Source organism: Pseudopodoces humilis, chromosome 5 (genome assembly GCF_049639895.1).
Source record: "Pseudopodoces humilis isolate 2021_Gansu_Grassland_sample_001 chromosome 5, ASM4963989v1, whole genome shotgun sequence".
NCBI classification, from domain to species: domain Eukaryota; kingdom Metazoa; phylum Chordata; class Aves; order Passeriformes; family Paridae; genus Pseudopodoces; species Pseudopodoces humilis.
Window position 1 is genome coordinate 70,908,809 of NC_142204.1, and position 25,192 is coordinate 70,934,000.

At 42.2% G+C, this 25,192-nt stretch overlaps 1 protein-coding gene across 3 annotated transcripts in view; it reads right to left on the reverse strand.

Annotated features, from left to right (window-relative positions):
- CHCHD3 (coiled-coil-helix-coiled-coil-helix domain containing 3) overlaps positions 1 to 25,192 on the reverse strand; it is a 122,012-nt gene that overhangs the window by 35,427 nt on the left and 61,393 nt on the right. For all 3 annotated transcript variants that reach the window (XM_088055208.1, XM_014259704.2, XM_005530977.3), the window contains exon 5: positions 12,908 to 12,991. In XM_088055208.1, the coding sequence (XP_087911334.1) occupies positions 12,908 to 12,991 (84 nt within the window). The remainder of the gene's footprint in view (positions 1 to 12,907; positions 12,992 to 25,192) is intronic.

The following is a 25,192-nucleotide window of genomic DNA, read 5'->3' on the forward strand; positions in this document are numbered from 1 at the left end:
AGAGATGCTCAAATCATCAGCGTTCTGCACATTATTTTAAACATATAATTAAAGAAAGTTTCCAAAAAATTCAGTGACAGGAGCAGCAGAAACTCTTCAGAAGGAAGGAGGCTCATGAAAGCTGTGTGAGACGTGCAGTGAATACAGTCTGGGCTGGATTTGTTTCACTGGGTGTGTTCGGCTGGCGAGGAACTATGTGGAAGTGTGAAGTCAAAAAATATTGCACCTATCCAGTGGAATTAGAAGGACATGGGAGAAAAGATATCAACAGTTTTTCATTTAAACACAGCAAATTGAAATTTCAATTGAAATTGAAATTGAAACACAGCTTCAGCTACAGGGAGCTGCACTGAGTAAGGACAGACTGAGCTCCTGAGCTCTGGCACACAGGGAATGGCATTCCCTGAAAAAAGGCTCTGGTTTCACCCTGGGGCTCTTCTTCTATTCCAAAACAACTCTGATTTTCTTCTTTAAGAATCACAGGATGGGTTGGGTTGGAAGGGACCTTAAAGCTCGTCTCATTCCACCCCATCCATGGCAGGGACACCTTCCACTGTCCCAGACTGCTCCAAGGCCCAATGTCCAGCCTGGCCTTGGACATTCCAGGGATCCAGGGGCTGCTCTGGCAATTCCAGCCCAGGCAGCAATTCCTTCCCCAGATCCCATCCATCCCTGCCCTCTGGCAGTGGAAGCCATTCCCTGTGTCCTGTCCCTCCAGGCCTTGTCCCCAGTCCCTCTCCAGCTCTCCTGGAGCCCCTCCAGGCCCTGGAATGTGCTGGAAGCTCTCCCTGGGGCCTTCTCCTCTCCAGCTGAACATTCCCAGCTCTCCCAGCCTAGCTCCAGAGGGGCTCCAGCTCTGGAGCAGCTCCATGGATTCCTCTGGATTTGCTCCAGCAGCTCCAGGTCCTGCTGCTGTTGTCCCCAGGGCTGGGGCAGCTCTGCAGGTGGGGTCTCACCTGAGGGAGGCAGAGGGACAGAATCCCCTCCCCTCTTCCTCTTTCCAAAGTAATCCTGAGCTTCCAGAAAAGTATTTTTTTGGTGTGTCGTGTCCCCTCTTCCAGCTTAACCTGCTGAATGCAAAGCTCTCAAAACCAAAAACCAGCAGGAGAAGGAAATGAGAAAAAGAGGGAAAATCTTCATATTATTGTTGTAATCCCAAAAAGCCACACACACAACCAGCCCCTAAGGCTGCTGCAAACACCACAAAGTAGGGTTTGCTGAAAACTGATGCATGAGGCATTTCAGTATAACCCAGAACAGTCCCTAATATTCAGTTGTGGGTATTTTTTGTTGTTTCACTGCACTGCACAGCAAATCCACGTGAAACAGGAGCTGCCCGGTATGAAAAACAACAATTCCCCATCTTAAAAGCTGGAATCTGATCCAAAAAGGGAAGTAGGATGTGCACATGTCAGACCAGGAGTGCCAGAAATGAGTAAATAGTCATTCAAAATCACGCCCTCACAAGTTGCTGAGTAAAATGGTGACAGGAAAAGATTGCACATTTTAACTCATGTCTCTGGATAATGAATTGTGTGCTGCCTGCTTGTACAGAATTTATCAGAGAATTCACTCAATATCTGGATGATTCCACTGCTCTTCTCTTGCCTGCTCAAAGTGAGGCAGCAAAAAAAAAGGTGAATTTCCCAAGGGACGAAACAGAAGCAGCTCCAGTGAGGCCCTGGCAGAGACTTCCCAGCAGTTGTGGATGCCCCTGGATCCCTGGAAGTGCCCAAGGCCAGGCTGGATGGGGCTTGGAGCAGCCTGGGATAGTGGAAAGTGTCCCTGGGGTTGGAACTGGATGAGCTTTAAGGTCTTTTCCAACCCAAACCTTTCTGATTCCATGATTCCCTGAACTGCTGAAATCCATAGGAAGCTTGGCATGAACAGATATCGGAGCTGGCATGGAACAAAAATTATCTACAGTGATTTTAAAAACACATATGGTATCAAACAGCAGAAAATATTCTGCATTATTGTCTCAGTCTGAGAAACAGGGAATATCTTCTTTGGGCTTTAAGTTGATAAATATATAGACAATTTTTGTTGCAGGAAAAAAAATCTCTGAACTGGATTAAAGTGGTTCCAAGATATGAAAAACAATCTTACCTTATTAAGGTAAGACATTTAAAACAATCATAATTCTCTTCTGAGAAGTAGACAAATGTTTGAACTCCTCTGCTATGGTTCATTTGGATTTGCTTCCTAATTACCACAGCTCTGCTTTGCTGTTTCCCTGTGCATAAATTTCCTGAGTGATTATGGCCTGCAAAGGGTTAAACTCTGACATGGGGTGGGGGGAAATAAAGATTTCTAAAGTGGCAGGAGAGCATCTCATATTTCATACCAAGCCGGTGTCAGAAACAGAACCCATAAAGAGGGTGGAAAAAGTTAAATCAGAATAAAAAAATGAGAAGAAACTTCCACCATGCAAGGATTAGGATAAAAATGACACATTATTTTTCCAGCAGTATCTCACAAAATATGGAAACTTGATGCCATCTAAACTCTCCTGAAGGAAGGGGGGGTCAGAGATTTTAAAGGAAATTTGCAGTGCCCAAGACCAATTGGTTTTGCCCTTTAAAGCAAAAATTTGGCTGCAAAGAAGTTGTCACAAGGCTTGTCACCAAGCCCTTTACTCTGATTTTCTCTCTACTCTCCTATTTTCTCCCATTTTCTTCCTAAAACTCCCTTTGATCATCTCTAATGACAGTTCCTTCTCTCAGTTTTAAATTTATTGTTTTATTTTTGAAGGAGTTTCACAGAACACAGAAAAATACAAAATTTTGTCTCTCTGTAGTGAATTCTAAAGGCAGAAGAAAAACCTTTACTTAAACTTTCATTCCTGTGAAATGTTTTTTTACTTTAACTTTCATTAATTCATTAATTAAATTAATTAATTAATTAATTAATTAATTAAATCCACACTCCTGTGGCCAAGCCTGGCCAAAGCTGGGATTTGTGCCACGAATAATGATAGAAAGAGCTGGTGCAGCTCTCTTCTCTCTGAACTGGGGGCACATCCCGGGATTTTGGCTCAGCTTTCAGACTCTCCCTGATTTTAAAGATGTTGCCACTGGACACAACCACTCCTGGGCAGGGCTTCACCTCCTGCACGTGGAAAGCACAAGAAAATGAGGTGAGAAAATGATAACCCCAGAGCAGGACCTGGTGCAGAGCCCAGATCTCCTCAGGCACTGTAAGAGCTGCATCCTTCACACAAAGCTTTCCCCAAACCCAGCATCCTCTGTGCTTACATTACAGAAATAAAAATTAAATCTTTTTTTTTTCCTGTAACACAATGGTGAACCCCCAAAACTCAGATGGAAAAAGCTGGGTCTAAATCCCAGCTTAACTGTTCATAAACCTAAATCAACTTCCCAAAAATCCATCGCTGCCAGATGTCAGTGGTCCATCTCCAGCTCCTCTGGCTGCACAGATCCCTCTCTCCCACTGAAGGCCAAATTATTAATAAATTGTTTTTCAACTTAGATTGGATTGATCATTTATTTTCAAAATCCCTTTTCCCATCATTTACTCATTACCCGCCTCCTCTTGATGTAAGAGGACATTTATTGCCTTCTGCATTTATTGTGCTGGCAAACAGAAACGTTCAGCAGCATTTCCTGGGGATTCTCTAATTTATCCATCAGTTATGGGACTGCACTATTTTTAGGGGCAGGAAAAATTAAAGTATCACTCAGAGTGACAGCAGTGAAAATGAAGGCAGCGAGTTTTCCAGTATTAAAGGAAGAGTATTCCTACGAATCCATGATTTCAGCCATAGGGTTTGCAGGATTATTAACAATAAAAAAACAAAGGGGCAATTTCTCATAAACATTAGTGCATTCTAATGAGAATAATTACTAATGATTAGGCAAAAAGGGATCGTTTTCCTCTGATCATAAAGTCATTAAGGTTGGAAGAGCCCTCTGAGCTCATCCAGCCCAAGCATTCCCAGCACTGCCAAGGCCATCTCTGACCCACGTCCCCAAGTGCCACCTCCACAGGGCTTTGAAATCCCTCCAGGAACAGGAATTCCATCTCTGCCAGGCTGGACAAGCCCTTTCCATCAAGGAATTTTCCTGATCTCCACCCTGAAGCTCCCCTGGCCCAACCTGAGGCCGTTCCCTCTCCTCCTGTCCCTGTTCCTGCGAGCAGAGCCCGACCCCCCCGGCTGTCCCCTCCTGGTAGGGAGTTGTGCAGAGCCAGAAATTCCCCCTGACCCCCCTTTTCTCCAGGCTGAACCCCTTTCCCAGCTCCCTCAGCACCTCCAGACCCTTCCCCAGCTCAGTTCCCTTCCCTGGACACGATCCAGCCCCTCCAGGTCTTCCTCATCCTGACGGGCCCAGAGCTGCTCCAAGATCTGAGGTCCTTCAGCAGGGCCAGGGGAATGGTCCCTTCAATTCAGAGTTGTAATAATCTCTAATAATGTTATCTCAACTAAGAAATCCTGCAGAGCACCTCCCAGAGGGTTGCTTTAATCCAGTGTTAACTTAGCACAGTATTTGTTCCCAAACTTCAGCTTGTGATGGGAAGATGGTGGGAGGAAGGAACAGACCCGGGTGAAGCGAAAGCTGCTTATTCATTAACTCCCCATATGTTAAAACATTTTGCCGTATCCTATACAAAGTGATAAACACAGCTTTTAACATTCAAAAAAATCCATCAGTTTGTTCCATTTTGCTTATTTAAAACATTTCCCTCTCGTGACAGCTTTTTTTTTGCTCCCTAAGAAGGAGAAGGGGGAAAGAGCAGATGAAACTACGCTCCAAAAACCCCACAGTCACCAAGGGGGGCTGAGGCAATGCTGGAATTTTGACTCAAAAAGTGACTGGAGCTGGATAAACTTGGCCTCACTGGGATTCCACCATCCCAGGCTGCTCCAAGCCCCAGTGTCCAGCCTGGCCTTGGACACTTCCAGGGATCCAGGGGCAGCCACAGCTGCTCTGGGAATTCCAGCCCAGCCAGTAATTCCTTCCCTAGATCCCATCCATCCCTGCCCTCTGGCAGTGGGGAGCCACTCCCTGTGTCCTGTCCCTCCAGGCCTTGTCCCCAGTCCCTCTCCAGCTCTCCTGGAGCCCCTTTAGGCCCTGGAATGTTCTGGAAGCTCTCCCTGGAGCCTTCTCCTCTCCAGGCTGGGCATTCCCAGATGGTTTGGAGCAACCTTGGGTACTGGAAGGTGCCCCTGCCCATGAGCTTTTAGGTCCCTTCCAACCCAAATCATTCTGTGATTCTATAAACACATCCCAGCTCCAGGGCTCTGAGTTATCAGTTCCCATCCAGGTACCATCAGCCCTCAGACTTGTGCTAATTCTTACAAAATAAAAACATGGAATTGTCATCTTTTTCCCTGAACTAAAACTACAAAATAATCAGAAATCTTTCTAAACATCTTTTTTTTTTTTTTTTTTTTTTCTTTTCTTTGCACATGCTGGAGAAAACTGCAACAACCTGTATGGAACTGTGGCTGCACATTAAAAGTTATCAGGAATCTTAGTGCACAGCGGGAAAAATCCTGGAATATTGTTATCACAGGGTTTTTTTTTGTTCTCTATAAAGACACACATACATAATGGAAAAACAATCTATAAACAAACATTTAGAGAAACATCAATAGCTGCTATTCAGCGTGGAACAACTCCTCATTTTGTTATTAAGCAGCATTTCAGCCTTGCTATTGATTGGATATGTGATAGTGAAAGATGAGACCGAACCAGGTATTTTTCATGGCAAACGTGAAACTCTGCATTTTTGGTGCACCTGGGGGAAAAACACACGGCTGAGGTGTGTGTTTAATAATAAACATCTTAGCTACTTACTCAGAAATGGTAAATAAAAGATTATGAGGAGGAAAAAAATGAAATCAAGGCTGAGACTCAATTGTTCAGAATAATGATTGTGGCTGGGCAAGATATGGAGGCAGAGCTTTAAATACAACACTCCAGCCCGGGCTGTCAATCAGGTGCAGGTTTCAGATATTGTAATTGGTAGCAAGTTTCCTAATCTCAACCTGCCAGGCTAGAAGCAATTCAACAAAAGCTCTGTCCCCCAAACAGAATGAAATCTGAAAAGAGGAATTTTCTAATATTGGCAAGATCACGGGGTGGGTTGACAGCTTTATTATGCTAAACTGACAAAAACATTGTGCTGTGGTCAGTGCTAAAAAGGGGGTTTTTTCAGGAGCAGTGTGGAAATACAAAGCACTGGGAAAGTCTGATGAACTCCTACTTTTATCTCCCCGGTGCAGCACATGAGCTGAGACATAGAAAAGTCTCTTGGCCCAAGTACAAAATGAGAAATTAATATATCTTGATTTTCTCCTCAGGTCTCCCACTGCAGCGATTTGGGAGAGCTGCAAGAAGTCGCTGTGGCAGCTGAATATCCATTTAAAAAGGAAAAGGCCCCACTAACTTCACAGAAATAACACAATTCATTAACAATGAGATGATATGGCAGTCAGTGGAATTCATCACATGGAAGCTGTAACGTATTTTATTGCTTCTATTGGAAAAGTGCTTGGAAATAGAGTTAAAGTATTGACTCTGTGTGTGAGTGTGCATATATACATTTATTTATTTGATACAGAAATAGAGCCAGGCAAATAGAAACAGGACACAAACACCCAGAGTAGCTCAAAAATAGGAGCAGAGTGGGAATGATGGAACTATTTTCTTTCAAACCACGGATATTTAGGGAATATTGGAGTAATTCCATGCCTTCATGGGAAAAAGAACATCAGGTTTGTTGAGCTGTCCCTGCCTCTCCCTAAGTGCTCATCAGCCAAAATAATTTCCTACTTGGCTGGATCCAGCCTCAAGTCTCCAAACATGCACCTACATCGCTGCTAGTTGGCTGTGGAAGGTGTGAAGGAATGCACACAAATGTGGGGAGAGTAAACACTGTTTGCTCTGGCAAATACAGATTTCTAAACAGGAGAGACGAGAGCAGAATCATCCTCTGCTCCTGGAATTCTCGCTGCTACAGCCACCTGAGATCAGAAAGAGTAAACAGACTGATAACTGAGTACAAATAGAAACAAAAAAAACCCTTTATATTGCTAAATTACCTTGTAGGGAATGAAAATGTTTGTGGTTATTATCCTGCTTTGTTCCAGTGCCCCCTCTGTTACCTACATCTTGCAAACTCCACTTTACAAAGAGCCCATCAAACAGCCTCTGATTACTGAGTTGCTGAGATCTGAAAAGGTAAACAAGGCTCTGAAGCATCTGAACAAATGTGGGGCTGGCATTGTTGGCACCTGGGCACTTCTGTTGATGAGAAACCCCCACAAAAGCCAATTCCTGGCTGGGAAGCTGCAGATCAGCTCCTCAGCTCAGCACTGGGGCTATCACTGCAGAGCATGTTAGGCCATCCTAAGCCTTGAATAGAAAAAGGAAGAGATCATTAAGTTATAATTTCCCCACACAATTGGTATAAGCATTTCCTACCAACAGGATTAGGATGAATACAAGATCCCAGAATAAAGCTGCTCAGCAGTGAGGATGGCAGTTTAGTGTCTAGTAAATTTGATTTCTCTGAAAATCCTGACACATCATAATAGCAAAATCCTATTTACTGTAGCAAGCAGGATGGATAATACCATTTAACACCTGGGATAGAATGTGCCATCAGCTCAGAGCTTTGTGCTCCATGTGCTCATCTTACCTTAAGGTTAATGCTCCTTGACAGCCTTCATGGAAAGCAGAATCCCCAAATTAAGTGCCGAGCTTGGGATTTGCAAATCCTTCCCCGACGTTTAAGTCAGGAGAGAAAGGGATGCAGAGAAGTGGATCAACATTTCCTGAACTGAATGTCTGCATTCCCAGACTGGGATCTGGCACTGAGCCCTCTGTGGGGCAGGAATGTCCCCACGCAAAGGCCACCACAGCCCCACCACGAGGCTGTGTGGGGATTGTGGAATGGGCCAAGAGCTGGCAGAGCAGTGACTCCTAGGATGTTAAATGTGTACTGAATCCATGGGAACACTGAAACCTCTAAACTCCTACAGAATGGCAGAACTGTGGAATTGCTTAGCCTGAAAAAGCTCTCTGAGATCATCAAGTGAGATGTAGCACCCAAGTGCTACATCTTCAAGTTGTTTAAATTCCTCCAGGGATGGGAACTCCATCTCTGCCAGGGTGGGCAGCCCTTTCCATGAAGGAACTTTCCCAATCTCCAAACCTCCCCTGGCCCAGCCTGAGGCCATTACCTCTCCTGTCCCTGTTCCTGGGAGCAGAGCCCGACCCCCCCGGCTGTCCCCTCCTGGCAGGGAGTTGTGCAGAGCCAGAAATTCCCCCTGATCCCCCTTTTCTCCAGGCTGAGCCCCTTTCCCAGCTCCCTGAGCCACCCCTCAGATTCCTGCTCCAGGATAATCCTATTACCTCACCCCACAGCACTCACATCCAAACTGCTCAACACTTAAAAATATTTCTAAGAAACTCAGGAGCACAGAAACTTGGCTCCAATGGAAAATATTATGATTAATGTGAGGATCCATATCTTGCTCATTCACACTGATAAACTAAGTAGTTGTGTCATACAGCAGGGTATTAAAATTAATTCCCTTCTGCTCCCATGACTTGGGGCAGGATTCTCCTAATGATGCATATTAGCATTAGGAAGCAGTGCAACATGAAAATAGCTGGGTTTGCTGGAGGAAATTGGAACTGGGGAGTCCCATCAGTCTCAGAGACAGAGCAGGAGCAGACACAGCTCACTGAGTGTCTGTGTGATGCCAAAACTACAGCGAGAAACAGCAGAGGGTCATGTGTCCTTCATAAAAAATGTTGTAAAGCAAAAGCAACGGGGTGAAGGAAAACTGGGATGTCAGGAAAACTGGGATGTCAGGAAAACTGGGATGTCAGCTGCTCTGCATGAAAATCCTGTGCCAGTGTTGATGGGGACTGGAAGCTGCACAGCAAAGGGACACTGGAGATGCAGAGCTGGTTATAAATAAAGTTTACAGACACTGGGCTGGGGACTAGCACTGAAACCAGGCAGAAATGCTGCACCTCTCCGCTGGAATTTGAGGGACTAGACAGAGACAGCAAGTTGTTCCTAGAAACACCAGAAAGGCAGGGAAGTGCATTGAGTGAGGACAGACAGAGATCCTGAGCATGTGGCACAGGGTAGGAATGGCATTCCTTGAAAAAGGGCTCTGATTTCACAATGGGGCTCTTTCCTCTAAAACAGATTTATTTTCTCCTTAGAGAGTCACAGAATGGTTTGGGTTAGAAAAGACTTTCAGGATGATCCAGTTCCACCCCTGCCATGGGCAGGGACAATTCCCACTGTCCCAGGATGCTCCAAGCCCCAGTGTCCAGCCTGGCCTTGGACATTCCAGGGATCCAGGGGCAGCCACAGCTGCTCTGGGAATTCCAGCCCAGCCAGCAATTCCTTCCCCAGATCCCATCCATCCCTGCCCTCTGGCAGTGGGAAGCCATTCCCTGTGTCCTGTCCCTCCAGGCCTTGTCCCCAGTCCCTCTCCAGCTCTCCTGGAGCCCCTGCAGGCCCTGGAATGTACTGGAAGCTCTCCCTGGATCCTTCTCCTCTCCAGCTGAACATTCCCAGCTCTCCCAGCCTGGCTCCAGAGCAGAGGGGCTCCAGCCCTGGAGCAGCTCCACGGATTCCTCTGGATTTGCTCCAGCAGCTCCAGGTCCTGCTGCTGTTGTCCCCAGGGCTGGGGCAGCTCTGCAGGTGGGGTCTCACCTGAGGGAGGCTGAGGAACAGAATCCCTCCCATCCCATGCTGCCCACGGTGGGTGCTGGGTCCCAATGCCCATGGCCAGGGCATGTTCAGCTTCTCATTCCCCAAATCCCCAAATCCTTCCACCACAGCTGCTCTCCACCCTCTTCTCCTCTCAGCCTGGATTTGTGCTTGGATTGCCCTGAACCTTGTGCAGGATCTTGCACTTGCAAGTAAATAATTAACACAAAACTCAGTGACTTCAGCACTGTTTCACCTCTGGGTTTTGCTGTAGTCAAGAACCACTTTCATCCTGTAGGTGGACAATGAAAAACAGTGACAAATTCCGCTCCAAGCTTCACGTGTGAACACCCAAATCACAGCTGCACACCCCAGTCAGATGCAGAGCAGGGGAAGGTTGTTCTTGAACTGCTTTGTTAAACTCTCTGCTATTGCTTTGCTGCTGTGGAGCATGTAATAACTAATAGCTTATGTGCTATCTTTGACCTAGAAACACTGGCAGCTGTTAGGGGAATTGCTGGGTTTTGGGGAAGTATCAAAAGGTTTTTAGCACATAAACCAAATTTATGAACGGTTATTCCCCTGGAGAATAGAACTGTTGATGTTTTACTATCGCAGCTGTCACTTGTGCAGTTATTTTGTCCTGTATTAATACCCAGTAAAGGTTGAGCATCTTCCCTCAGTCACTGAAATATTTTATAATTGACAGGCTTCATCTGGCACTGAATATGGATAATTTTCTCCATAAGGAGCACGCTGTGCTGACACTAATCTGTCCTGTTGTCATCTCCCTTTATTATCAACGTCTGCATTGTTTTTTCAGCAGCACTGAAGAACACAAATACGAAGCTTCTAATTGAAAAGGCTAAGTAATCAAAAAGCCAATTAATCATCGAGATGAGCTCTGACACTTCATGATGCAACAGCCAGAAATACCACATAGGCATAACTGAAGTGTTTTTAAAGTGTGCTTATTTGATGTGGGAATGATCTGAGATTGTAATTAGCATTCTTTGTCACAGGTGACAGACTCGGATTGAACATTTCTGCACCCTGACATTAATTCTCCGAGCTCTGCTTGCTCCCACCCCACCTCCTGTTCCGAAATTCCCTCTGCTGAGCAGCCCTTGCTCTGTCTCTGTGCACCTTCCACTGAAAGCAGGACAAGTTCAGGAACAACAAACCAGCCTCTTTTCATGCTCTGTCATTTCCAGACTTTCCTTTTTTTTTTTTTTTTTGGCTCTATTTCCATCCCAATTTTCAAATTTCCCAGCACAGAAGCTCACAGGTGAGCCCAGTGAGGGCTGCAGGGCCCAGCCTTGGGGAAGGTGAGATTGCAGGAGCTCTGACCCCTCTGCTTTTCCAGGTTTTCACTCCGCAGTCTCCACCCCTCTGAAGAAATTCCAAGTCAGATTTGGAACACAGAGCTCGCTCCTATCAGAGCTGGAACAGCACTTTTTTTGTGTAGGAGAGAGATGAAAATCTACCTTGATGACAAACTGGATGACAACTTGGAAAAGCAGAGGATTTTACCTGACAAATAAGGAGTCAGAATGAAAAGACAAGGCTTGGTACCACAAAAACTCCACTCTGAACACAGAGTAAACACCACCCATGGTTAAAAAGCAAGGAAATCTCTACTTGCTGCAATCCTGGGGATTTCCAAGCCAGGCAGAGAAACCAAGAGGTGGCAGAATTTCCTATTTCACATCCCCTGGGGGTGGCACTCCAGCAGAACTCAAATAAAGTTATTTAAAGTTCATTATCTCCCTCACACAGCACAAAAATGTATTTACACACATCGGAGTCTTCACTAACAGGAGCAAGTGAAGCCACCATACCAGTGACCCACATGAATGTGAGAAAGGAAAATATGTGACCAAGAAAAACATCTAAAAAGATGTAAAAGGTAAAAAAAGGGGAAAGAAAAAGCTGTCCAATATCCATGATTTATCAGACATCCTTTGCCATGAATTATTCCACACAGCTACAACCACCCAGAAAATCCAGTCTGGATAAAATCCCACTGAAGCTTTTTCCTCCACCACCAAGGCAGCCACTGGAGAAAAAGGAAAGTGTTCTGCGGAGTTATTTGGTGAAGGATCTTAATTTTTAGCTGTTTAAATAATGCACCAATTTAGAATCATTAAACTGATTTCCCCTCATCCTTTCAAACTCCTTTTCACTGCCAAGAGCACGGGACTTCATTAATGTCATCTTCAAAAAGGGAGGACAAAACACCGAGATGGTATCGGATGTACCCCGGATTTAAAATATTCATTATCACCAATTATACACACTGATAATTCATGCAACATGTTCTTCTTCCTAATCCAGAAAAACAAGGGGTTTTCTTGTGGCCTGCTAAGCTGCTTCAATGAATATGCATCCTGTTAATAATTATCACAACTAACTAACAAAAAAAAAATCCAAATTAATCACCGATATATAAGCTCAGGAAGAAGGCAGAGGGTAAAGGAGGAAAATGTATTCAGGCTGGAGGTTACAACCAACCTGGGAGCCAGGAAATGATGACAGCAGTAATTATTTGAAATTAACATCCTATAAAATAATACCCTGTAAAGAATAGGAATGTTAACAGCAATATGTTAAGCCACTGTAAGCAAGTCCCACAGCTTCCCAAGCTGCTCTCTACAGTTTAATTTCAAGTCTGTGATGAGATAAAGACACAGAAGTGCTTTTTAAACATGGTATAAACTTGGAATTAAAATTAAACTCTCCATGTACTGATGGAGGAATCACTAATTCCACCCACTGAAAGCAGAAATTCACTATGTCCCTTCACACTTTACTTTTTTTTGTTGTTATTTTAATTTAAATTATTTTACTTGGTGACACTTCTTTACTTTCACTGGCTCTTCATCAGCGTTGGTGTAAAATAACCTCATTATTTCATTTTTCTGTCTGTAATTACCGTGACAGATGAAATCCCACAGCGAATGTGAGAAGTTTGTTAGTACAGAAAACAAATATTCTCCCTTCAAACCTTCCACCTTGTCAATATTAAGCCAGAAACAGCACCAGCAATACAAAAATAACCCCTCTGGCCAGAATTTTAATCTTTACCTCCTTAAAAAAGTCAACTTGTAAATATAACCAGGAGCAGAAATGAGCAGAAAAGGGGAAGAAAAAAAAGGGGGGGAAAAATATTCATTAAAAAGGGAAAAAAAGGTTTTACCCTCTCTTCCAGCCGAGCCAGCTGCTCTTTGTAGTAGGCATCGTGTTTCTTCAGCTCCCTCTCCTTCTCTTCCAGCTGCCTGGCCTAGAAAAAAAGGAAGAGAATAATAAAATTATTGAATCAAGGATATTATTCATAATTCTGGGCTTTTTCCTCCCCTCCTCAACAGCTCTGCCCAAGTCTGCCCAAATGGATTTGGAAACATCACCAGAATGCGCCAGGCTGGGATTTATTTTTACTTTTTAATTTGAATTAACTTGGCAAATCACTTCTAAACTTAGGAAAACCTAATTCTAAAGAGGTGGATATTTGGGAAGAACAAAATCCTTTTATGTATTTGCTAAAAAGTGCATCCAAAACTCTCCTGTCCTCTTTAATTAGGAATTACTCCTCTGGAAAGTCCCAGATTGGTTGAAGTATCCACTAAATTGAAAAACTCAAACATGGGATCACTCTCATGTCCAATAATCTAAAATAATACAGAATAATTTAAAATATTTATCTTTTCAATCCTAGAATGACCTGAGTGTTCTTCTAAGAGACACTGCTCTCAGCAAATTGATGTTTTTGGCTTTTCATCTGCAGTATTTCCCATTTTCTAGGATTAAGGGAACTCATTAAAAATTAGAAAATACATTTAAAAAGCACATATGCACAGAGGAATTTATTAAAAATATATAAAGCTGTAAGTCTTGCAGTGTAAATAGCAGACAAGTGATTTTTAACAAGCTATCAAGGATTTAACACCTAAATTATCAATGCAAATACTTTCCAGGTTCATAATTTTTTAATAAAATATCTTTAGTGACTGATAATTATCTACTGAAGGTCATTATAACAATTACACCACATATTGTACATATAAGACTCAATTCCCTTTGTCAAGATCGATTTTTTGGGTTTTTTTTAGTAAACACCCAAGGAATACATTAAAAAGTTTGGATTTTCCCTTCTTTCCTTATTCAGCTGCTTACCTTGGTTTCTATGTCCTGAAGCATGCAAGAAAAGTTAAAATTCGAATTAAATTTATTATATAATAATAAATTTACAGAACAGAAACAATGCAAAAAGAAAAACTCCACAGGCATGTCAGATGTATCTGGAAAAATGCAGAAAACTACTTGAAAATTGTTGGGGTCTTTTCTTAAAAAATACCCCCAAAAGCCATATTTTAGATGAATCAAACTCTGTCCTCTGCCAGCCTCTCCATCAGAATTCCATGGAGCACATGCCCTGCCCACCAGTATTTAAATCAGCCTTGCCTCGCTAATTACAGGTTCTCCAGAGCTCATTCCATGAAATATTCCACAGCCAAATTCCCATGTTTTGTACTGATCAGGGTTTGTTTCTTACAGGTAATCCCTGATGACCTCCCAGAGCTGGTGGTTCCAGAACCACCTAAAATTCACTGCAGGTTTTGTGTCCCCCCCAAAGCATCCTCTCCCTAATACGGATTCATGGAATGGTTTGGGTTGGAATTGTTTGGAATTAATTGGTTGGGTTAAAAATCATCTCATTCCAACCCCAACACCTTCCACCATCCCAGGCTGCTCCAAGCCTCATCCAACCTGGCCTTGGACACGTCCAGGGATCCAGGGGCAGCCAAATTTCTCTGGAAACTTGTGCCAGAACTCCTCACATTCCAGATCTCATAGTCCACATCTAACATTCCAGATCTCATATTCCAGATCTAATATTCCATATCTCATATTCCATATCTCATATTTCCATATATCATATTTCCATATCTAATATTCCAGATCTAATATTCCATATCTCATATTCCATATCTCATATTTCCATATCTAATATTCCAGATCTAATATTCCATATATAACATTCTATATCTCATATTCCATACATCATACTCCAGATCTCATTTTCCACACCTAATATTCCATATCTCATGTTCAATATCTCATATTCCAGGTATCACATTCTGTATCTTCATATTCCATATCTAATATTCAATATCTAATAATCCAGATCTCATATTCCAGATCTCCTTTTCCATATCTAATATTCAATATCTAATAATCCAGATCTCATATTCCAGACCTCATATTCCAGATCTAATATTCTATGTATCATATGCCAAATTTAATAATCCATATATAACATTCCATATCTCATATTCCACATCTAACATTCCAGATCTCATATTCCAGATCTAATATTCCATATATAACATTCCATATCTCATATTCCAGATCTCATATTCCATATATAACATTCCATATCTCATATTCCAGATCTAATATTTTATGCATCATATGCCAGATTTAATAATCCATATATAACATTTCATATCTCATATTCTATGTTTCATATTCCAGATCTCATATTCCAGATCCCATTTTCCATGTATAATATTTCAGATCTCATATTCCACATTTCATATTCCATATCTGCAAGGCATCTTCATAGGCACCCAATGCAAATATTCCATGTCTAACCACCCATGAGCCCCAAAACACAGAAGATCTCCAGAACATTCCTGTTGTGCAAAACAGGCGAGTGACAAAGAAAAGATAGAATTAATAAAAGAAAAGATAGAATTAATATTCCATAAAGCTCAGGAGAACTCAGGTAAGGTTCAGTTCTTACAATCCAATTGTGTTCCCCACGATTCTGTCCAAGACCTGGAACTAAAACTGACTCTGGAATGGCAATGGGATGGAATAAAACCCAAAACCAAGGGAAGAACCTCCTGACTGAATTCACTCACCCCATTTCTGACGATTCACGAGGGCAGAGCTTTGCAGGGTGTAAAGCACAACAGGTCAAGGGCACAGCAATGACAGAGGAGACAAAAACCATCCTTATCCTCCAGGATTTAAACTGAGCTTAAATCCTTTTCCTCTGTTTTGCTGTGATCAGGGAATGCAATAACATTTATTCCAAGGATATCACTGAATGGAAGATTTTCCCTGGAAATTTGATTTATTTGGGAAGGTGGTTTGTTTTTTGGGTTGATTTTTGGGTTTGGTTCCCTGTCCCATCTCAAAATAATTAATCATCAAACCAGCTGGATTTTACTGCTCATTGCCCTGATCTGTCACTGATAAAGAAGAAATTGTGTATAGAAAATACTAAATGATCTGTTTATCCAAAGTTTTGCTTCCCTGTGTTGTGAAAGTAATGGAAGATTTGGTTGGCAAGCAAGAAACTCAGCAAGAAAGTTTCTTCCACCCCGACACTTGTACAGTAACACAGAGACAGCAAAGTTGAAATGAATAAATAATAAATAAAATTATTCATTTATAGAGGAGACTATAAATATGCCAATAGAGGAGGACTGAATGCAAAAATAAAAACCTGTAAAAAGTAATATTGTATGGATGGGGCTGCAGCAACAAGATGCCTGTGAATGTCAATGAGCTGAAGGAAAATAATTAAGGACAGCCATGTTTTCAATTACCTGAATGTTGCCTTTCAGGTGTAAATGAGATACTGGAACAGGTTTGTTGCTTCTTCACAAAGAAATTCTAATAAACAAAACTTCTGCTTGGGTGTTTTTTTAAAGAACAGCTTCAAAAAGCCACCTCTGCTTCCCAAACCACCCAAATTTAATACCTAAACCAGATCACCAATATTTAACACAGTTTCTCTGCAATCCCAAGGAAGTTGGACCAAAGTTTAAAGGCCAGCCTGGGTTTTGTTTTCAAAGGTATCACCTGGATTTGGCACAGCACTGGTTGGAGCTGCCGTCACTGGAAAAATGGATTTCTTCCTTACAAAAAAATTACAGGAATCACCTTGTACCTGACTGCAGGGACATCTGCAGAGCCATCAAAAAAACCAAGCCCTGCTCACACTGGATACAACAAAACTACATTTATTTTATCCTCTGTGAGACAGAACAGAGCAAATAAGCAGCTGATTGAAAAATCTATGTTTAATAATTCAATTTTAAAAATAAAAAGGAATCTCTTGCTGGATGTGACAAGATTCCAGGTGTGTGTGGACATAAATTGCTATTATTTAAGGAGTGGATAAAAAAAAACATTATCAGGTGGTTTAATGTCGGTTTGTAGGCAGATTTCACTCAGCTCCTGAAGCCTTCGGCAGTCCCAGGTTTGGAGCTGCCCCTCAGCATGGAGTCCAAGCCCCAAATTCATTAACATCCCAAAAATTTACAGTGGGACTGCTGAGATAGCTGCAGTTTGTGTTTTCCTGGGAAAAGAATGATCTGTTTCAAAATAAGAGTCCAGTCTGAATTTAGAAATTAACATTGCCAGGTTAAAGTCCTTTGAAGATCTTGCTCCAGGATCATCTCAGCAAACATCAGGGCATGGACACCAAGGGACTGGTGACCTCCCAAGGCACATCCAAGGACCCCAGACTTGGCACTGAGGCTGGAAGAGCTGGAAGAGCTCTTGTCTCATCAGAGTGAGGATTTTCCAAAGGAAATGCTGAGCACAGCAATGAGGGCTCCTCTCATGGGAAAGCCCACATGGAATATCTGCAGATCTTGGGAATGAGCCTGTAGGAAAAATTAATGGATTAAAGGTTAAAAGGGAGTGGTGGCAGCTCCCTCAGGAGACCATCCCACAGGATGATCCCTCAGCACCATCTCACAGGAGATCTGCTGGCAGCTCAGGATGAGTGGGATGCACCAGCACTAGAGAGATCCCAAAACATGATCTTCTCAAAACATGGCCTTCTCAAAACCTGATCATCTCAAAACCTGATCTTCTCAAAACTTGATCTTCTCAAAGAATGACCTTCTCAAAACATGATCTCCAAACATGATCCTCTCAAAACATGATCCTCTCAAAACATGACCTTCTCAAAACATGATCTTCTCAAAACCTGATCATCTCGAAACCTGATTTTCTCAAAGCATGATCTTCTTCTACCACACTTGTTTTCTATGCCTTTTCCAACCTGAGGTTTGCTGGATGAGCATATCCATGGGTTAGAACTAGGTGTGAATTCCAGAGCTCGGAATTCAGGTCTAGGCTGTGAGTGTCGCAGGGTAAAACAGTTTTTGGGCATTTCATAAATCATGGTTTGGGCTGGAAGGGACCTTAAGGATCATCTCCCAAACCCCTGCACAAGCAGTGACATCTTCAACTCCATCAGGCTGCTCAGAGCCCTGTCCAGCCTGACCTTGCATGTTCCCAAAGATCTGACATTCACTGAATTTCTCTCCCACTCACCCAGGTATAGCCCTGTGCATCCACATTTGCACATTGATAAAATCAGATAAAGCTGCATTATTTGCATAAATTATTACAATCAGCAAAACTACGCTCCTTTTCCATTGCATGGAGTGTCCCAAGAAAAAAAAAAAATCTCAATTTCCACATTTAATGGATGTTGAACTGCCCCAGTTTTAATTTTTAACCTTCTATTTCAGCATATAAATACACCCATCATTCTGAACAGGCAATGCGAGGAAATTATGGACATTCTTGGGAACAGATGCTGGTCCCTTCCTCCTCAAAGAATTCCTTTTAAATTATCACTACTCATAAAATCATCCCTAAGCACAAAAAAAATCATGTGGACACAACTCTTGAAAAGAGGGACGTTCATTTCCACTTGTAAAGGTGGAGAATTGTTAGGAACTGGAAACGGCAGCATCAACAGTGCATCATAAAACGGAGTCTTTGACAAGTGTAATTAAAACAAGCTTTTGTAATTACCATCAAATGTGCTACAGTAAATTTTCTAAAAATAATGAAGTCCTAAAAGAGTGAGTCGAGCAGATAAAAAAGATCATATTGAGAGGAGAAGGCTAATGGAGAAAATTAAAAAACTGAATTTATGAACAAGTAAGGATCTAGTGTAGAACGGAAGATGTGACAAGAAGCTTCATTTACTGAATCTCGTTATAGACCAAAGGAGAAAAACACAAATGTACAAATGCCAAGGAAAGAGTTACAGATTCCAATCCTAATGTGAGTCATGGGAATATGTACAGGAAAACCCACAGGAACGTCGCTCTCCACCAAGGCAGAAACTCATTGAGGTTTTTGCCCCAACAAGCAGAGTTATATTGTATTATGCCAGAATAAAAAGCTGAACAAGGGAAATCTCAGAATCACTGAGGCTGGAAAAGCCCTCCAAGATCACCAAAGCCAAGCTGTGCCCAATCCTCACCTCATCCCCAGCCCAGAGCTCTGAGTGCCACCTCCAGGAATTCCTTGGACACCTCCAGGGACGGGGGCTCCGAACCTCCCTGGGCAGCCCCTGCAGAACGAGGGTCACGTGGAGGAGAAGGTGGATGATTTAGGGAGAGCAGACACACCCAGAGAGATCCCAGAGGTTTCTGCTCAAGCAGGGGCAGGGAAGAGGCCACAGCTGGCACCCCAAGGCTGTGTCCAGCCGGGGTTTGAGAACTTCCCAGCACAGGGACAGAAAGCTCTGCTGAGCCTTCTCCATCTGCAAGGCCCCCTCAGACCCCGTGCAGGGACAGGGCTCACGGAGGAGAAGCAGCAGGAGGGAAGTTTTAAAACCACTTGAGAGGACCCTGAGTTCTTCCAGCCTGATTTATGACCCTACCGCAAAACGAGAGCAGAAAAATCACACATTTGTACCAAGTGACCAGAAATTTACATTTCAGAAGCATTTACAGAATCCCAGACTGGTTTGGGGTGGAAGAGACCTTCAAGATCTTCTCATTCCAAGCCCTTCCACCAGACCAGGCTTCTCCCAGCCCTGTCCAGCCCATCCTTGTACAATATCAGCACTGAAGAAAAGCTGCCACTTCTCACCAAACTCCAAATGAACCATCTGGTTTGTTCAGCTTCAAAACAACAGACTCTGAAGACTTTATTTCCTTGCAAATAAAAATTAAAATACACTCATGACTATTCTAGTGATTAGCAACAGGCAGAAAAGCCTCGTGTTTCCATCCAACCGTGGTTCAAAGGAAAAAGAGACGCTGAAAAAATCTGAATTACATCTCTGCATGTCACTGGGAATGAAAGAGAGGCATGACTTATTCCTGAAACTCTATCCATGCTTTTCAGTCAGCCAACACAGTCCAAGGAGATCAAACATTTTAAAGACTATCTGTAGTGCTGCCAGGTATTTGTAGCAATTCAAATATTGTCTCTAACCGTGGCTGACAGCTTCTGATGTTTCAGTCATATGTCAAATATGTAGTTTTTCACTAAATTGAAAGAAGCAGAGACTGCTCCATAGGAGCCAAAGTGGATTTCTCTCTATAAAAGAGAGCAAGAGGACCGTTATCCTGTAAAATTCAGGAAAAAAACCTGTCAGCAAACTGATTTAGGACTGTGTTCTACTTCCATCTTTGTTGTTACACCGCTATTATAGCAAATCATAAATATCGTTGCCATTTTTTTTTACCGTGTTCAGAATTGATATTAACGATGGTTTTGTAGAAATATTTTTAAATTCCTGGATTAAACAACAGAAGGGTAAAGAAAAGTTATTGCTAAGCACAGTCAGCCAATATTTGATGCATTTTGAAACAAAACATGATGCAAAACAAAGCAAAACATAAGGAAGCACCACCCTTCCAAAAATTCACCAGTGAGGTCCAAAACCAAGCCAGGGAGAAGAAATTTGCACCTCAGCTGTCTCATACCCAAATATTCAGAGAAAATTTTGAAATTTAAGCTTTCCACCTAGCACTCTTCATTCTTCAGTCCAAAACCCAGCATTATCACCATTTTAAAAGCCCAATTCTCGTGCTTTGTAAACTGAAGATTCAATGGACTGCACATAAAGAGTGAAATAATTCTTAGGGATGCTGCATTAATAAAAGCAATAAAAATTCACCACCTCATTGAAGCCACTTCAAAGCAAATCTCATTTGGAATCCCATTGAAAACCTCCTGTATTTTGTGTTTATTAGAGGCCTCTCAGCATCAGGGGCTGTTCTCCAGAGTTATTTTCCATCTGTGAATATCCCACTTCTTCTATCAAGTGATCCAAACTCTGCATGAATTGATATCATTCCCTCCCAGCAAAGGTTGCCTCATTGGAAGTGGCTGCTCAATCTGTTATCCTGAGAACCAATTCCCACTGAAGGCAAAAAGTGATGATGCCCAGGGAGGGAAATCCACTTTGGAATAGCAAATAAAAGGACATTTATTGCTGCTCTGCTATTCAAGGGATTGATTTCTGCTCAAGACACAGAACTGAGTCACTTGTAACTACATCAGGTGTTTCTCAATTTGAAAGATACAATGCAAGCAGAACCTTCATCTTTGGATGTTCAAAAAGGCACTAAAAATACAGATAATCTGTTGTCTTAAAGGTATTTTATCTGTGTTTTTCTGAATTTTGATCATGTTAAATTGAATTCCTCTATTTAGTAGTAATAAACAAACCATCAAAACTCATTGATTCTGTCTCAAATTATGCAGCCATTTTATTTCCCAGAGATTTTCCTATTCAGCTTGAGAATAAAAGAACTGTAACCAGCAGATAATTTCAGACTGAAGATATAACTCAGAAGCAAATGAATCTTTAAACAGAATATTTGACTTAACAGTGAAATTCAGGGATTAACCTCAGCATTGCCAAGGTGAACTTTTGGAATGTCCAACTTTCCTCAAAGACCCCAACTTTCCTCAAAGACCTTTTGGCATTGAGATACACAAAAAATTCACATGGTAAAGAACAGGTAATTGGTGTGCACAAATATCAAACTAAAGATTTACCCCAATTAGTAAGTCCATTTTTAGCTCTGTTTCATTTTTTCCAGCACTCTAAAAACTCAATTCAAATAATTAATAGGACAGTTTGCAGTTCTTCACTTTATACCCATAAAATATTTAACTAAGTGTGAAAATCCTAAGTTAATACCACATAGTTACAGTAACTCTTTAAATTACTACCAGAAACAAAGATCCAGCAAAGCCTTGGGAAGTGGGAGAACACAGCAGGATTTAATGCTCTTTGTATTTTAATTACTAAATTACAATGCTGGTCTTTCAGCATTTTCTTTAAAGACTGAACAACTTATCCTGAAATAAAAACACCAGAGAATTATTACCTTGAGTAGAGCAGCTCTGAATGGGGCTGGGATTGATTTATACATCGATTATTGGTGAGCATCTTCCTTTTATATAATCCTATAATATGTGTCATTGAATTTCTGTGTCCAACTTCCACTCACTGCACTTTTATTTCTCTTCTCATTTGATTGCAGAGTCTCCAGGGCAGAGCTTGGAACTCACTACACATCTGTGCAGTGTTTAACATAATTATACTTCAAGCTCTGCTGGTGTTTCTGTTATTCTAACAGAAATAAATAATATTCTAAACACTGAAAATATTCAAACTGGATGGAAAAAGCAGATTTAATGCAAGACAGGGAGGGAAACAAAGACTTGAGCTTTGTGAAGACCATAGCAGAAAAACAAATGACAATAATTTATTTTTTTTAAAGCCCTTTCCCTGTTCAGATGGAGAATGTCTGAGTGTACCAGAAATTTGGGACTGGGCAACTAAACAAACCCTCAAACTTATGAATATAATTAAGTAATTGGAGGCAGGAAATATGTGGAAGAGAGGGACTGATGCTGACATTTCTATTCCGTGCCCTGACATCCCTGTCATGAACATTTGCTGACACAACATTTAAAGGGTTTAACACTGCACGGATTGTTCCAAAACCATGGCTCTACATGGTTTTACTAAAATGTTTATACAGTTTAGTGTAAATTTCTGTCACACTTGGAAAGAATAAAGCAGCTGTCCAACAGGATCAATAGCATTTTATGCACAGAAAAATGTAAAGCAAGTGATAATGAACTTCAGTGAAATCCTCAAGGATTTCATAGAAATTATTGTATTGAAATGGCCAAAAAAGGTCAAACCAGAGAAGATCATGGCAGGTAAAATCCCAGATGGGTTTGGGCTGGAAAAGACCTTGAAGTGCCATGGCAGGGACACCTCCCACCATCCCAGGGAGCTCCAAGCCCAGGCCAGCCTGGCCTTGGACACTTCCAGGGATGGATCCAATGAGGATAAGCGGAAAATAACTTGGAAGCACAAGTCAACTGACTGGTTTTATCCTGACTATAAAGACCCAGAGAAAAACTTCATATTCCTGCAGGAAAAGCCAATGAAAACTTGTCCTGTGTGTTAAAACAAGATAAAAACATGAGGGGATTTAGGAAGCAAAGAGGAAGGAGAAGACAGCACCACAATAAGATCACAATATTTGATAAAAATAAAATTCAGATCCTCACAGATCCTCTGGTCATTCACTGTATATTTATATTCTGGGCACTGCAGAGAAGAGCTTTGGAAAAGAAAGAAGCTGGAGATACAGAAAGACCAAACCCCTCTGTGTACAGCAGAGAGGTACACAAAATAATTAAATGTTCAGAGAAGGTGAGCCAGGCTCTCCTATTTACTCCCTCTCATAATACAAGACCGAGGAAATATTCAGTGAACAGTGAAATTGAAAAGCAACAAATTTGAAACCAATTAAATGCATAATTAACCTGCAGAACTCATTGCCACAAGTTATCAGCGAAGCCGATCACTCAGCAAAACCTGAAAAGTTGAGATGTTTGTATTACCTCTGAAAACATCCACACTTTAAGCTACCTCAGACTCTGGATTCCTTGGTGTACAAAACATCCTTTAACAATATATAAAACAATAACACTGGAATCTGTCATATGTCAATTATTCAAGATCACAAGCAGAAGGAAACTCCAAGGAACTATTTTATTTCTTGTGGTATTTCTTTTGTTTCTGACAAAAACTGTGATTTGAGACCCAAATTTCAGCCCCTTTCAGCTGCTGTGATGCTGTTTTTACACAGCCAGGAAAACAAAGTAAGTCTAAAATCGACCTTGCCAGCTTTTTTTACCACACTCAAGATGAGAATTTCTGTGGGGATGGCAGATCCACACCCAGAGCTTTGTGCAGAGCTGCCTCTCCTTGATTGGGGCAACAGCTGAAGGGGGTGAGGAACTGCTGTTAAATGGAACTCAAGATATAAAAGAAAACAAAGAATCTCATCAGCAGGGAAAAGAAGAGTTAATGAGGAATTTAATACTGCTGAGCCACAAACCCTGACTGGATCCAATGGCTTGAGCAAGTCTCTGCTCAGTGAATTTCTGCATCAGCCCCGTCCTGAGCACAGAGAAATCCAGGCAGCAAAAAGAGCAATTTCCAACCCAAAGAAGAACAAAAGTGCTGAGAAGCACTTGGGAGACAGGGACAGTGATTCCATGTCCCAGGTTCACCAAAGGAAACCACCCCTGCTGGCTCCTCAGGCTTCTCCCTTCCCACTTCCACTCTGGGAGAGGAGAAGGCTCCAGGAAGAGCTTCCAGAACATTCCAGGGCCTGAAGGGGCTCCAGGAGAGCTGGAGAGGGACTGGGGACAAGGCCTGGAGGGACAGGACACAGGGAATGGCTTCCACTGCCAGAGGGCAGGGATGGATGGGATCTGGGGAAAGAATTGCTGGCTGGAATGGAATTGCCAGAGCAGCTGTGGCTGCCCCTGGATCCCTGGAATGTCCAAGGCCAGGTTGGACATGGGGGCTTGGAGCAGTCTGGGACAGTGGGAGGTGTCCCTGCCCAGATAATCCATGGTGCCCTTCCTGCATCTCCCAAAAATGACCCCAAAATTGGGGAAGCGCCATCCCGTGCAGGAGGACGAGCTGTGCCCTCAGTTCAACTCCTCGTGCAGTGCCAGGAAAGATTCCTTTCCTTTCCTTTTCCTTTTTCAGGCTCTCAGGAATGCTTGCCAGGAGTCTGAGACTCCACAATCCATTAATTTTCTAAAGGAATACCATTATTTCAACACGAATGTTTTTTCTGTTGTGGGTGAGAGCATCTGGAAGGGAAAGCAAACACTTAAAAGTGCTTTCTAAAAAAGAGGTTTCATCCCAGTCAATAGGATGCTTCAGAAAAATAGAAGCAGCCAAGTACTTCTATAATAATGGGGAAAAAGAGAAAAAACCCCCCAAAAAACCCACCCTCTTTTGGGAGCTGCTAAAACATGTCAATTTTTATACAATCTTTTTGTGTTGCCCAACGCTGTGAATGCTCGAAAGCAAAGCTCTCTGCTGGATTTGTGAAGTGTTATTTTTTATTTTTTTTCCTGCAAGCCTCCAATCTATTTGTCATGCAATACAGCTTGTCCTAGCCCACAGTGAGAATTAATTCTTAATTTTCTAAACGTGGAGAGACACACCAACTATTTGCACAAGTAATGGCTCTGATATTTGCATGAAATTGAGAATGGCAAAGAATTGTTCCAATTAGATTAATTTGGAAATGATAGAAGAGTTACAACTTTGCTCTGTCCTTTAAGAGGAAGAGGAAAAATC